The following is a 14,777-nucleotide window of genomic DNA, read 5'->3' on the forward strand; positions in this document are numbered from 1 at the left end:
GCGCACTAGAAATAGCAGGGAATTTAACCTGATAAAGGATAGCCACACAACCCCCCCCCAAAAAAAACAAATATGAGACTTAATGGTATAAAAGAATGAATGCTTTCTCCCTGAAATTGGAAATGAGATAAGTGTGTCTACTGTTGCTACTTTATTCAATTATACTGAAGGTTTTAGCCAGTACAGTAAGATACAAGTAAGAAACAAAAGTGAAAATATTGGAAACGGAGAAATAAAGTTGTTACTCTTCATAGACATCATGATTGAGTGCATAAAAATGAAAAAAAAAATAACTTTACATCATCAATAGTTATAATCAGATTTTTTATTAATAGAATAAAGATACTACTTATACTAGTAAGACTTCAACTAAATAGTAACAGGATATAAAGAATGATGTGTAAGCCCTCTAAACAGAAAACTACAAAATTTTAGTGAGAGAAAGTAAAGAATTTGTGTCTACTAAAGAAGTGAAAAATCAAGCCACACAGTGTGAGAAGGTATTGTGATACACTGTCTAGCAAAGGACTCATAGTCATAACATATAATGTGCCTATTAATCAGGAAACCTAAATAACCCATTACAAAATCTTCATAAAAGAAGATATCCGGGTAGTCGGGTTAGCATGATAGATTCTTAGCATCAAATCATCAGGATATTGCAAATTAAGATCTAACTGAAATAAAATTACACACCTCTACATTGGCTAAAATTAAAAATTAGTAATGAATTGCTGACTTTGCCAAGTATCTTTCAACATTTGAAGAAGCCTGAACTTTTTACTCATTGCTGGTCTAAGTATAAAGTGGTACATCTCATTAGAAAAATATTTGAACACACACTCGTACTGAAAGGATGCGTGTCCTATCACCTTTCACTCTATTCCTAAGTATGCTGTGAATTCATGCATTTGTGCACCAAAAGATATACAGAAATGATTTATAGTAGTACTTTCAAATAGCCTGAAACTGAAATATCCCACATTTTTACCAGAAAGAGAATAAATAAAATTGTGATATATTTATACAATGAAATCATTTTCCATGTAATAGGAAAAATAAACTACAGCTACATGCAACTACGGAAGCTAAAGAAGCCTATTATACAATACATTAATTTAATTTTTATAAAGTTGTGAAGAAGGCAAACTAATGTAGTATTAAGTTACAGAAGAGGTTACCCAAGGATCATAATGACTGACATGGGGCACCTGAGAGGCTTTGGGGGAGCTGGTTATACTGGATGTCTTGGTCTGGATGGTGGTTATATGGGTTTGTTAATTTTATAAAATTTTACTAGAATAAAACCTTAAGAGTTATATGCTTTATTGTTTGCATAGCTGACTTACAACTACCAAAGTTTGTCCCTACACAAAAAATTTAATGGAGCCATCCCAAGAACTTTGAAAAAAAATATATGACTATTAGGTTTCTATATATAAATTCACTAATAGAAAATTTCATGATAATGGAAACGTCAAACCTTTTTTTTAAAATATATTGTTGATTGGCTTATTATGGTCTTGTATTCTGTGGGGAGTGATTCATACTGAAATTGATATGATGTTTTAAGATTATGTTTTATAAGTACTATATTTTAAAAAGCCTGTGGGGAATAATTAGTTTTGTTCCTATTTGTTTCTTTACTTGTTGGTCAGACTGCCCTGCATTCACATTTTAGCTTTACCACTTCCTGGCTTTGAGTAAATATGAACGGGATGACTAAAGTCCATATAATATACCCTTTTTTAAGACTCCTTGGATGTTCAAGAATTGATACTTCTTTACTACATACTGTATTTCACTCATATAGGTGGATTTCAGACCTTACATACCCAGAGACTAGATTCATATTTGAGACATAATATTCTTCACAGTAACCCAACAAACACCGAATATATGGTATATACCAGATCATGCAATAAATGCTGGGCAGTTTACAGTATTAGTTTTCTTCTCTAATAAAGTGTGTTGTTTTGTGTGCATGCATGTATGAATGCATGTCTATGTATTAAGGCATAACTGTTATTGGAAGCTGGTACTGAATGTTCATTTAAACTGAATATTGGATACATCTATGTATGAGTCCCTCTGAAAGTGTGTCTCCTTAATTAAGATTTGAATATATAAGGGATTTAAACTCAACTGCATTGTAAAAGTAACTTCAAGAAATTCAGTTCCAATAATCTTGAATCAATCCTATTTGAAATAATTAGAAGGAAAAGAAAAACCACTGAGGATTTGGTAATAGAGGCATAATGCAATTTTGTTGGCAAAGTAAAATGAGAGATTTTTGCAAAGACTTACTTAGATTATCAAAGAGGACATGGGAGTTATAAACTCAACACAAAATTTTATTTCCTTATCTGTTACAGTTGGTAGAAAGAGGAGATGGGTTGAGAAGGCTAGAAAGATGTATTTAGGACCGTACAAAGAGAAAGTCATTACTTGAGTCATAAATTGAGCAAAAGTGATACACAAATCTAAAACAAAACAGAACACCACATATGCATGTACACATGTGTACAACAACAAAACGAGAAGAATGTAGACAACAGAAGAAAACAAATTTGTAAGCCTGCACAATTAAAAGTAGGTAATAGTTACAATCAGATACCACCTCACACTGGTTAGAGTAGCTAAAATAACCAGCTCAGGAAACAACAGATGCTGACGAGGATATGGAGAAATGGGAACCCTCTTACACTGTTGGTGGGAATGCAAACTGGTGCAGCTGCTCTGGAAAACAGTGTGGAGGTTCCTCAAAAAACTAAAGATAGAACTACCCTACAACCCAGCGATAGCACTACTAGGAATTTATCCAAAGGTTATAGGAGGGCTGATGCATAGGGACACATAGACCCCATTGTTTATAGCAGCACTTCCAACAATAGCCAAATTATGGAAACAGACTAAATGCCCATCAACTGATGAATGGATAAAGAAGATGTGATTTATATATACAATGGATTACTACTTGGCAATGAGAAGGAATGAAATCATGCTATTTGCAGCAACGTGGATGGAACTGCAAGTTATTATGCCTTGTGATATCAATCAGTCAGAGAAGGACAGATATATGTTGTCACCCATGTGGATTTGAGAAACTTAACAGAAGACCATGGGGGAAGGGAAGGGAGAAAAATAGTTACAAACGGAGAGGGAGGGAGGCAAACCATGAGACTCTTAAACACAGAGAACAATCTGAGGGTTGAAGTTGGGTGTGGGGATGGGGAGAGGAGAAAATGGGTGATGGGCATTGAGGAGGGCACTTGGGATGAGCCCTGGGTGTTGTATGTAAGCAATGAACCACAGGAATCTACCCCCAAAAACCAAAAGCACACTTTACACACTGTGTGTTAGCCAATTTGACAATAAATTATATTAGAAAATAAAAAACAAAAAAAGTAGGTAATAATGTATAGCAGATATTGAGAAAAACGGACAATAGCTCATTCTCATTAGTATTTACTTTTCATTTATAAATGGACATAGATGTCTTCACTTAGAATGTGACTATCAAAGTTTTACACTTAATAAAAATATAGAATGCAAGAGCTTCAAAAGTTAGTTCTCACCTCAACGGTTTGAAAACTATTTCCTAGGAGATCATAATTTTATAAGCATAAATTGCTTAGTTTTAAGGACCTCAACCCTTGATCGGAGTAAACAGATAATGAAGGTTACTGCAGATAGACAGGAAAAGGGTGGAGTGGAGGACCTGCCACGTGTTTAGGCAGGACTCTGTAATTTCTAGGTTCACGTAAGATGCATCTAATAAATAAGAGGGCTACACATTTTCTGCCCCTTTGGAGAGTGTCTGAAAATGGTGTAGCCAGGTAGCCTGCTTTCTAGCAGGTGGAAAAACAGACAGGGTCAGTGATGACTTGAGCCCAAGTCACCCTTTGGAGTTATTTTCTCCAGAGAGTTTAAGCCATTTCAAAATGTCTAAGTCCACAACTCCCTCAGCAGAGAGCATTTCTCTCCCTTTACCGCGAGCGCTCCTATTTAGGTAATAGAAAAGTAGAACTTACAAACTTTGTTTATTTGATACTAAAGCCTCCATCTGATTTAAGTTCTTTTTTTTTTTTTCAATGTTTTTTATTTATTTTTGGGACAGAGAGAGACAGAGCATGAACGGGGGAGGGGCAGAGAGAGAGGGAGACACAGAATTGGAAACAGGCTCCAGGCTCTGAGCCATCAGCCCAGAGCCTAACGCGGGGCTCGAACTCCCGGACCGCGAGATCATGACCTGGCTGAAGTCGGACGCCCAACCAACTGCGCCACCCAGGCGCCCCCTGATTTAAGTTCTAATTGAATTCTAAAGTATTCTGTAAATATGCCAGATTTTTAAGGAGTAAAACAGAGTGTCTCCTCTTTATAGTCTGCCTTGCTGAAATTTTCACAATCATACAATAAAAAATTATGAAAGTTCTGGTGGTCAACTCCTCCCTCGATACATTCTAGAAGGCAGAAATTTCTTGGTGTGTATTGGAGGGGATCAAAAGACTGAACCAACAATCAGTGCTATTTCCCTGATAGTGAAAGGGTAACACATAAAAATGCTATCATCAAGAGAATCACCTAACAAAAATATCCCCAGTAGCATTTCTCCCATGCTGGTATCCACTGGTTTATTATATCCTAAATTGCTCCTATTTAATAACCTATTGATTGGTAGACCATCCACTAGCAATTTAGAAATTATGTCATCAATGGGCATAATAGACCTCAAAAAGTTTTATATTTAGTCACTAGGCAGCCTAAGTCTGCTCCTGAAATTATTTACCAAGACTTCCTTAAACCTTCTTATCAGTTTTGTTTTACATTTCCCAACTTGCTATATTTTTCTATCACATATTCAGTTCACATCTTCCTCTTTTATGAACTTCCACTGTTCCTCTCATCCCTATTCAATTATAAATTCTCTTACTTTGCATTCCCCTGTTGACTGTAATTTACTGCTCATGGCTTCCACCCTTCTACTTGTAGAAGGCTCAAGAATTATTTATTGAGACCCACCAGTATATCTAAATTTGTCAAATCATTTTTTTTCTCTCTTATAGTCTGAAAAGGAGAGGCTGTTTATTTAAATCGATGTCTGCAAAAACAGCTCATGGAAACTAGTTAGAAGCAAATTCCCAAGTAACTTAGACTTGGCAGGATTCCATTACCTTTGATTATAAAAGGGCAAAATTAATGGGCAATTCATGAGGCTCTGTGACAGAGAGGTGACAGGAAGTCACTACGATTCAAATGGTAGAAGTCAAGGAGTTGTTTACACTAGGTGCCATTTCACTTTTTTCTTCCATGGTACGTGAAACAGTCTGACTTTTGTGGCCAATTTAAACAGGCTTTTCCTTCCAGACCACTTTGTCACATCTCTTGTGTTTAGAAAATTAATCTTTAATGAATGCTAATCAAGTTTCTAATTATAATATCTTTATATTTAATGTTTGTGTATCAGATGAAAGGCAAACATTTTGGGGCCAGTCACAAAGGACATGAATTATTTCCTCAGAAGCTTATCTAATTAATTTTATTGCTCTATAGTATCTTTAAAATTTGAATTGCCATCATTTCATTAATTTAGATAAAAGTGAATTTTCAGCATTTAAATATGACACTTGCAATAATTTCAATCATGCATGTTCATCTAATGTAGATAGTGGTAACACATTTTGGGAATATTTTGGGGGCCTGAGGCACTAGTTTTCTTATTGTGTTTCTTCCTATTTTAACGGTTTCAAGAAATAATCAGTAAATTTCTGGGAAAGCCATATACTTAGAAAAACAAAATAAACCAATGGTAACATTTTAAAATTATAAATTTCATCAAGATATAGTTCAACGGCTTCACACTTATCACATGATACAGCTCATACTCATCAACATATACCAGAAGACTTCCTGATATGGCCTGAATTTTGTGTCCTGGCATCACCACCAGCTACTTCTCTGGATGCACTCAAAATTTAGGCTACTGATGTACTGGTGATGGCATGGTCTCTAGGCTTCTGGGCCTTTTCAAATGTGGCTGATTCTATCTAAAATATCTGTACATCTTTGTTTACCTAGGGTACATCTACTCATTTAAAGCTAATTCAAAGTTTATTTCCTTGTTTAAATCGTTCCTATGACTATAGCACAGGGTCTCTGCCTCCTGTGTTCTTCTGCAACATTTTGTAAAGGAAGATTTTGTAGAATAGATGAAGGTATAAAACCATTATAATGTATCTCCTAGATTACTGTGGTCTCCTTGATTGTAAGAGCTTTGTGTTAGTAACTGGCAAAAGAGAGAACACTATTTATTGGATAGCTAAAGAGAAGAAAATGAAAGAATAAATGAATGACTGACAAAAGGGTGTTATCGAAAAATCTCAGGAGGGAGTTATGAGCTTTTTAAGCCTCCTCAAGCTTCTATGTTATGTTGAAGAATGAATTCAAAAAGCAGCTAAAAAAAATGAATTATTTTCATTTATGTTTGCTTTCTAGGACAGGAGCAGGTTTGTGATAGTATCATCCTATTTAGTCACAAATATCCTAGCTTTTGAGAAAATGGGATATAGGGGCTTATATGGTGGTCCACAAAAAGATATATCTAGGTCCTAACCCCAGGAACCTATGAATGTGCTATTTGGAAAAAGGGGATTTGGAGATGTGATGAAGTTATAGATTTTAAGATGAGATCATCCTTAATTAGCTGGGTAGGCCCTAAATATAGTAATGTGTTCTTATTAGAGACAGAAAAGTAGAAAATATGGCATGATAAAAAATAGCCCTGTGAACATCGAGGCAGACATTGGAGTTCAACTACAGCCGAAGAATGCCATGGCTGATCTGTCTCCAGCAAGTAGCAACAACTTCCAGTATCTTGAGATAATCATTGGGCTTGATCTTTTCCACATTCCTTTACAAATGACATCCATTCTTTCTAAAAGATTCAGAGCCCTCTGCTTTATGTTTCATCTTCCTGCCCATCCCAAGACAAAATGATTCAGCCATGGCTTTCCAAGTGACACTCTGCTTTAGGAGTGGAGTGCCCTGTGTGGGTGGAGTATGGTAGAGAAGAGTAATAGCCTTCAGTCTTCTTGGTTCATTTCTCTCAGCATGAAATTTCCCCTCATGAGACTTGGCAAGGAAGATCAGGGCCCAGGATTCTCAATGACATTGTTTCAAATGTGTAAGTGTGTCCCATGAGTAGGGACTTGGTGGAAAAAGGCAGCCCCCAACCAGCAACTGCCCCAAACTTAGTAAGCAACAGGTATGCGAATAGGATAAGAAACGCTCATGTCCTGGGTATATATCCCTTGACTAGTAGCTTGGGGGAGAAGGACCCCTGTGTTCTTGTTTGTGTTTGTCCAGAGTAGATTTTTCATCTTCCTGAGCTACAAGGGTAAGAGGAGTAAGCAGGTATTCGTTCAAATGCCACAGGATTCTCTTACCAACATTTTGGTTTTCTTGAGTAAGTATTTTTACTTGTTGTATGCACTTAGGATGGTTAAGCATCCAACTTGATTTCAGGTCAGGACATGATCCCAGGATCATGGGATCAAGCCAAACATTGGGCTCTGCACTGAGCCTGCAGCTTGGCTAAGATTCTCTCTCTTTAAATAAAAAAAAATAAATATATGGGCGCACCCGGGTGGGTACCATTCATGGGTTCAAGCTTTGAGTCAGTCTCTGTGGTGAAAACTCAGAGCCTGGAGCCTACTTCAGATCCTGTGTCTCCCTCTCTTTCTGCCCCTCCCCCACTCATACTCTGTCTCTCTCTCAAAAATAAAGAAAAAATTTTAAATTAAATGTATGTTTTTTCTTTTTTTTTTTTTAACAGTTTTTATGGGAAATGGGATAGTGGTATTCCTCATGTTGGCATGCCACAAGTAAAACAGTAAAAAACAAAAAAACAAACAGAAACAACCTGAATTGTGTGTTTAAAAGACTTTTGGGAAGAGATGTAGTTTGGTGTGAATCTTAAAGGATAACAAGGAATTCCACAGTTATAAAGAAATTATATTATCTTGTTAGTGCTTACATAATATATAATGGACAGTTAACCCTAAGTCTACAGAAATTCTAACCATCCAGTAGCATATCATTTTTCAGTGCCAGGGGGTACAGTTTAGATTTCTTTTTTTTTAATTTTTTTTAACGTTTATTTATTTTTGAGACAGAGACAGAGCATGAACAGGGGAGGGGCAGAGAGAGAGGGAGACACAGAATCTGAAACAGGCTCCAGGCTCTGAGCTGTCAGCACAGAGCCCGACGCGGGGCTCGAACTCACAGACCGTGAGATCATGACCTTGAGCTGAAGTCGGACCCTCAACCGACTGAGCCACCCAGGCGCCCCTAGATTTTATTTCTTTTAATAAGGTGTACTGTAAACTACAAAGTCAAAAGAAAACACCTAAAAATATATTGAATTCAACTATATAATAAAACGTGAATTTAGTGAATTTGGGAGAAGAGAACATCGGCTTTAGCATAATTATCCTTTGCCAAAATTCTGAAAGGAAAAAAATCTGTGTATGCATGTTTGCCTGTTAGGTGTGTGTGTGCAGTCTAAGAGAAAAAACAAAGAGTATCGGTTGGTAGACTTGACCAATCAGCCATTGCCCATGAACCTGACTCAAGGTTAGCATTTCCTCACTTTCCAAGAAGCAAAATCATACTAAAAGGAATCAGATAGTTTTTCCTTATACTTAAGTTTCCAAAGACTGTGCACTTATATTTCACAGTCTATTCTGCATGTGCTATTTATTAAACATTTTGATCATTGTTAGGTCAAGAGAGGTAGATGACAAAAATGTAATAGAAGTCTCTTGTCATCATTTATATACACAAGAGTTGGTCTCTGATGGGGAACAGAGAAAATGAATGTTATGTAAGTAAATAACTGATCAACAGTTCATAAAGTTGGGATCCAGAGAATTACGAGATAAAATTAATCAGTTTAAGGGGTTCAACTTGGGTTCAATAGTACCTTGAACAAAAATACGGAATTTAAACTGTTCCGACTCTCAGGGAGGTTTGAAAATTATTATACAATTCTGAGAATGTTCAGGATAGATCCCTTTTGGTATGTGGTATTTGTACTCAAACTTCAAATAGTGGTCACTCATGAGATAAAGATTTAGAATAAGCCTGTAAGTATTCTTGAAGAAATGGCAGTGATTAGTTACTTTAATATACTTTGTTTTTGAAGTTCATCAGTACTATATTATGCAAAGGTTTCATGTTTGGGAGACCACAACTACATCTTCGAGTTAAGTTTTAACTGAATAATCTTGGTAAAAGCTTATTATCCTTTGAAGGGCAGTCTCCCATCAAAGCATGGGAATATCACTGAATTTAATGTAACTCCTACTTAGATTCGATACAGGTATAATTTACTTAGGACTGAAGAGATTTAATTATGCGAAATATCTCTTATTGCATATACTAAACAGTATGCATGGTACTGATCGTGCTGACAATTACAAAGGGCAAAGGCTAAAATGCCCTTGACTACTTGCCTAATAGTATCTGAGCACTTTCTGTTTTATTTATAACAATTCTGAAAATAAAGTGTTCAGTTTTTCAGTTTCCATTTTCTCAGGAATAAAAGAAAGTTAAGTAATTTTTTCAGGATCACCTAGGTGGTACAGAGCAAAGCTGGGGCCCCACACATTGCTGTGTAGTACAAACACCATATGCCCTTTTCTCTCTAGCAGCTGCTATCCAGCTCACGGTCCAGCTAGAAGAGAGGTGGTGTATTTCAAATACCTTACACCTTATTTATTCACCTTACATAAGTAGACAAAACATAAAATGTAAGTTCCTTGCCTTAGGGTCATGTAATGTTTTTAAAAAAACTTCTCTTTCCATTTAAACTAGAGAGATCCACAGTTCCTCTCTCAATGAACCAATTCATTCATTAGACCTAAAACAGGAAAAGAAAAGGGATTCATCAGGTGAGACATTTAAGGCCATTGGCTTGATTTTGGGGAATGAGATTATGTTCCATGACTGAGGCGGTGGGAATTCCACAGGATAATATTCACCCATCCACAGTTAATCAAATTAGAATATTGGAGAGTAGCCATCCTAGTTAACTAAATTCAAATCTTGTAACACTGCCAGTGGGTTTAACCAACTATAAATTTGTAACATGGCTATGATTATTGGTTGTGTGCTTTACAAGTGTTTTCATAATAGAAGTATTTTCGTATTTCACACACAAAAAAGAGTGAAGGTTTTAGAGATCTGAATTTAATCAATTATCACCAAGAAGACTTTGAAGTATCAAATCCAAGTCTGTTTCTTCATATTCAAAAGCCTTCCATGTCCCCCCTCTTGCCTTACATATAAATAGTGCCATAGAAACACAAATAATTGGCCATCACCAATGCATTCTGTATAATTTACAAGAGATCAAAATATTATTACATGGTACAAACTGTATGGCACTTATTACAAGTGAAAAATCATCACATGGCTGAAGTCAGCAATATATTAGTAGACCAGATTTCTGTGCATATGTGTGTGCGTATGTAACTTTTTAAATTTAAGGACTGGGGATTAAGGATTATGTATTAAATTCTCTGCTGTTGGAATTGACCTGAAAAGATTACAAGATTATTATCTGTTTACACTGATGAAAATCTTTATGAAAATGACAGTATTAAAATGACTTAGCCTTAGCTTATCCAAAAAGATCCCAAGGTCAGTTTTTAATAAAAAAAAATTCATAAAATGTAGGCTTCCCCATCTTTAACGTTATCTTGTTTATCATTGTTATAGACATTCTCTTAACAATTGACTTGGTTCTGGCCTTTTCCTGGGTTTTTGATGTTCACCGTTAGTATATAGCCAGTCAAATATGGTAATAGCACAAAAATGGCTTGTGTTCTACCCAACAGAAACAAAGAGATAAATCTTTGTTCCACACAGCACTTTTTTCTTTTGTATAATGGATTTTATCATTAACATAAAGCTTTCTTCATCAAGGAAACCTCTTTTAAGTTTTTCAGACACGGTCATTGTAAAGCCAAGGTCCAGCAAGTGGTGTTTGAAATAATAATTTCTCCTTTTTTTAAGCAGTCAAGCACGTGCTATTTTTCCTTATTGAATGGTCAGATTCCATAATCACTATGTTGAAAACACCCTAATTAAGGGAAGTAGAAACAGACACACATGCTTTCAAGAACAAAGTTGAGTTGCACGGTAAAAATGAAATACCCTCAATGCTGATGTTATTTTTTCCTTCCCATAGGGAACCACAGTCAGATATCACGAGTGCCTGTTGCTATTAAAGTGCTGGATGTCAATGACAACGCCCCTGAATTCGCATCCGAATATGAGGCATTTTTATGTGAAAATGGAAAACCCGGCCAAGTAAATATCTCCATGTTGTTAATGCTGAATATGTTTGTATACAACTGTCTCATATTTAATTAACCTGCATTATAGTGAGCATCTCATCATTTATGGTTTGCAAAGTCACAGGCAGGAAACACCCAAATGGGAACAGAAAAGGAGCATTTTTCTTTCTCAGATGTTTGTTAAATCTTCCTACTTATGACCACATTAGCTCCTGAAGTCGAACAACCTACTGGGCCATGAACCCAGAGCCAAACAACCATCTTAAAATATCTCAGGCTAAGATCTTAGAGAGGTGGGGACAGAATTTTAACCTTCCAATGATAGGAAGCAGGAGAAAAAGTTCATGGGGAGGGCCTTTCAGTTTCATTATCAATCATAGGAATACCACTTAAGGGTGAAACCCAGCAAGACCAGTTGTAGAAAGCTAATTTTGAAATCTATAAATAGTGTAGATTTATTTAGATCAACATAGGATGAACAATATGTTTTAGACATGCAAGGAAAGCAACTGAGTATTTTGTGTATTAATCAAAACTTTTTTTTAAACCTGTCTTCTGTAGCAGAGATAGGGACAATGGAGACAGACAAAAACACAGAGAAGAAGGAAAAAAAAAAAAGGGAAGGAGGGAGGGAGGGAGGGAGGAAGAGCGAACAACACAAAGAGAAACAAAACCTGCTCTGCTCTGAATGTCAAAATGGAAATAGTCTATGTAAAGTTCTAAAAAACACAAATGTAATAGATTTATTTTAACAAGGTGCCAAAGTACTGTATGTTTAAGAAATTTATCGTTTTTCAACTTCCTAATTTATTTCTGGATGGTGACATTTTAATTTAAATAAACAGCAGCTGACAGCATGACACTGGAGTTGTTAATCCAACTATTCTTGTGCCTCATGTGGGTGTTAGGAATTAAACTTACTATTTGCCGAGTAGCTTACCTGACAAGAGTTAGATATTTTTTTTCCACCTAAAGAAAGGACTAACACTGTAGTCCTATACTTTTATTTCATTATTTCACAATGCTCCTATACAACAGGGGACATTTTCCCCTCGACTACTCTCATGTATCTGAAGGATTAGCCTCATTTCCATCTCCCAAAAAGAGACACAAATACATGCGTGCACACACACACCAAGTACAGCTAAAATTCTAGCAATAAAACTGATTAATTTCAAACATCTACGTGTCATAAATATGGTTATCAAAATATTCATTTTTAGCAGCAATACACTTTTTAAAAAATATTCTAACATTAACTTAAATGTTTCCTAATTTCATCATGTGGAATTGCCCTTTAGCCTATCTTTTGAACATTTTCATCTGTTATCATTTGAGGGTGGAGTGTGTGTGTGTGTGTGTGTGTCTGTGTCTGTGTATACACAGACACACACACACACACACACACACATATATACACACATATATATAGTAGTAAATATCATTTAGCTAAGTTAGGATTGAGTTGGCAAAGAAAGTTTGATCAAAATTTATGCAGGTTAGTTTCAAGGATATGGTTGTGTGGGCCAGATCCTTGCTGGGGTAATATAGCCAATTACAGACTTCTACACCAGACATTGTTGATCACACAGAATGTATCTAATGCTTTAGAATTTAAATAAAACCCCATTTTCATGCAAAACTTACCACACAAGTTCAGAGAGTCAATGGCATTGAGATTTCAAAAATTCCATATTGGCTTCACTTGTGATACTGACCTTTGGACCTCTAGGAATCTGGAGATTTATCCTATGGATTTTGACTATTTCTAAGGTTTTAATGATTCCTCAGTAGTTTTTATCCTCAGGAAAAACAAATGCATTGTTTCATCATCTTTCCTATGCAAGATCAAAATAAAAAAAGTTGATTCTTTGTTTTATGATTTTTGCCTATCAAAATGAATGACTCATTCTGTGAAGAAATGCTTATGTTGTGTATCTGTCCACTGCCACTAAATTATCCTCAAGTGAATGTGTTTAGGTACGTTTATTACAGTTCATATTAACACGAAGAAATCAGATTTTTGACTGTTCACCTACGTTTTGGACATAGGACTGGTTGATACACATGAAGTTGTTCAAACAACTCCTGAATTCCTTGAATCCTCTGTGCTAGTCACAACTCATGTAATTCATTATATCATTAGTAGGCCACTTTTAATAGCTCAAGTATATTATTTTTATACTTAACATTTTCCAAAATTGTTATCAACATAAATTTGTTATCAACATAAACACTAGTGTGTTTATGTAACTTCAACATACACATTTTCAGTCATTTCTCATAATGCCACACAACCTCTGACTTTGAAATCAGAATATTCCTTATGAGGTGATAACACACCCATGAAAAACAAATGCCAATAGCTGAATGAGCACTAAATTCATAGTTCTATCAATATTTTCAACCATTAATGTCTGCTTTACAACAGCCTCAGAAAAAGGAATGTGGAGGACTCTGAAATGTCTGGTTTGTCCGGAAGGTATGGACTTAAGGCTAAAATCAAAGAGGATCTACTTCCTGGGAAATGAGGCAGCTGGGGATCATTGGGAATAATTAAGAGCAAGCCACTGCAACACTCAGTCTGTAAAAACCTCCTGGACTGAGAGCCTCTACAAAGAGGTTTTTAAAACATCTCACAAAATGAGAACCAGTATCAACAAAACACAGACAACTCTACTGTGCTTGACCACTCTTTTCCACTAATTGGACTCATTAAACAAAGAATAAAATAAGACTAAATAAAAACTTTCACCAAGGAAGGAGGGACAACACTTTCCTCCTCTCTGGAAGTACATCTCCAATACGTGATACATCTATGCTGAAACTGTTATAGGTTCTTTGAAAGTAGAATTGGAAATCATGTCTGCTTCTAGCACCTTTTCATTATTATGAAGTGAAAGATGACATTTTCTTCAATTTATTTCCTAAAGAGAGGAACCACCACCCATAACAGAAAAAGTCCATAGTCCATATTTTACAACATCATCGTGCATCCCTTTTCATTAGAATCATCTGAAATAATTGCTCCATTAGATAATTAATATAGTATTTTCTGTTGCTAATTACTTCTATTTTAGAAAAATTTCCCCAATAGTTCTAGGAAATTTATCTCAAGTCACAAGTTTTAAGATGACAAATATATATCTTTAGTCTCCAACTCAATCATATCACGATACAATCATTTACAAATTACGTGGCTCTCAGTTTAACAGTAAGAATAAAAAAGATTCCTTCCACCAATTCCTCTCCAATGGCCAAAACAGAAATGATGGTATGGTTTAAAGATTTCAAAATCAGAAAATATATAACTGATAGTTCATGTGTATAATAGGATGGTAGGTTTGGGTCAGTCAGTAAATACTTACTAAACAGAAACTATGTACCAGGACTTGGTGAGGAACTGGGGATTTA

At 35.7% G+C, this 14,777-nt stretch overlaps 1 protein-coding gene across 2 annotated transcripts in view; it reads left to right on the forward strand.

The window, feature by feature from the left end:
- Positions 1-14,777, forward strand: part of CDH8 (cadherin 8) — a 348,752-nt gene that overhangs the window by 270,552 nt on the left and 63,423 nt on the right. For both annotated transcript variants that reach the window (XM_047835884.1, XM_047835885.1), the window contains exon 8: positions 11,255-11,376. In XM_047835884.1, the coding sequence (XP_047691840.1) occupies positions 11,255-11,376 (122 nt within the window). The remainder of the gene's footprint in view (positions 1-11,254; positions 11,377-14,777) is intronic.

Source organism: Prionailurus viverrinus, chromosome E2, assembly GCF_022837055.1.
Source record: "Prionailurus viverrinus isolate Anna chromosome E2, UM_Priviv_1.0, whole genome shotgun sequence".
NCBI lineage: Eukaryota > Metazoa > Chordata > Mammalia > Carnivora > Felidae > Prionailurus > Prionailurus viverrinus.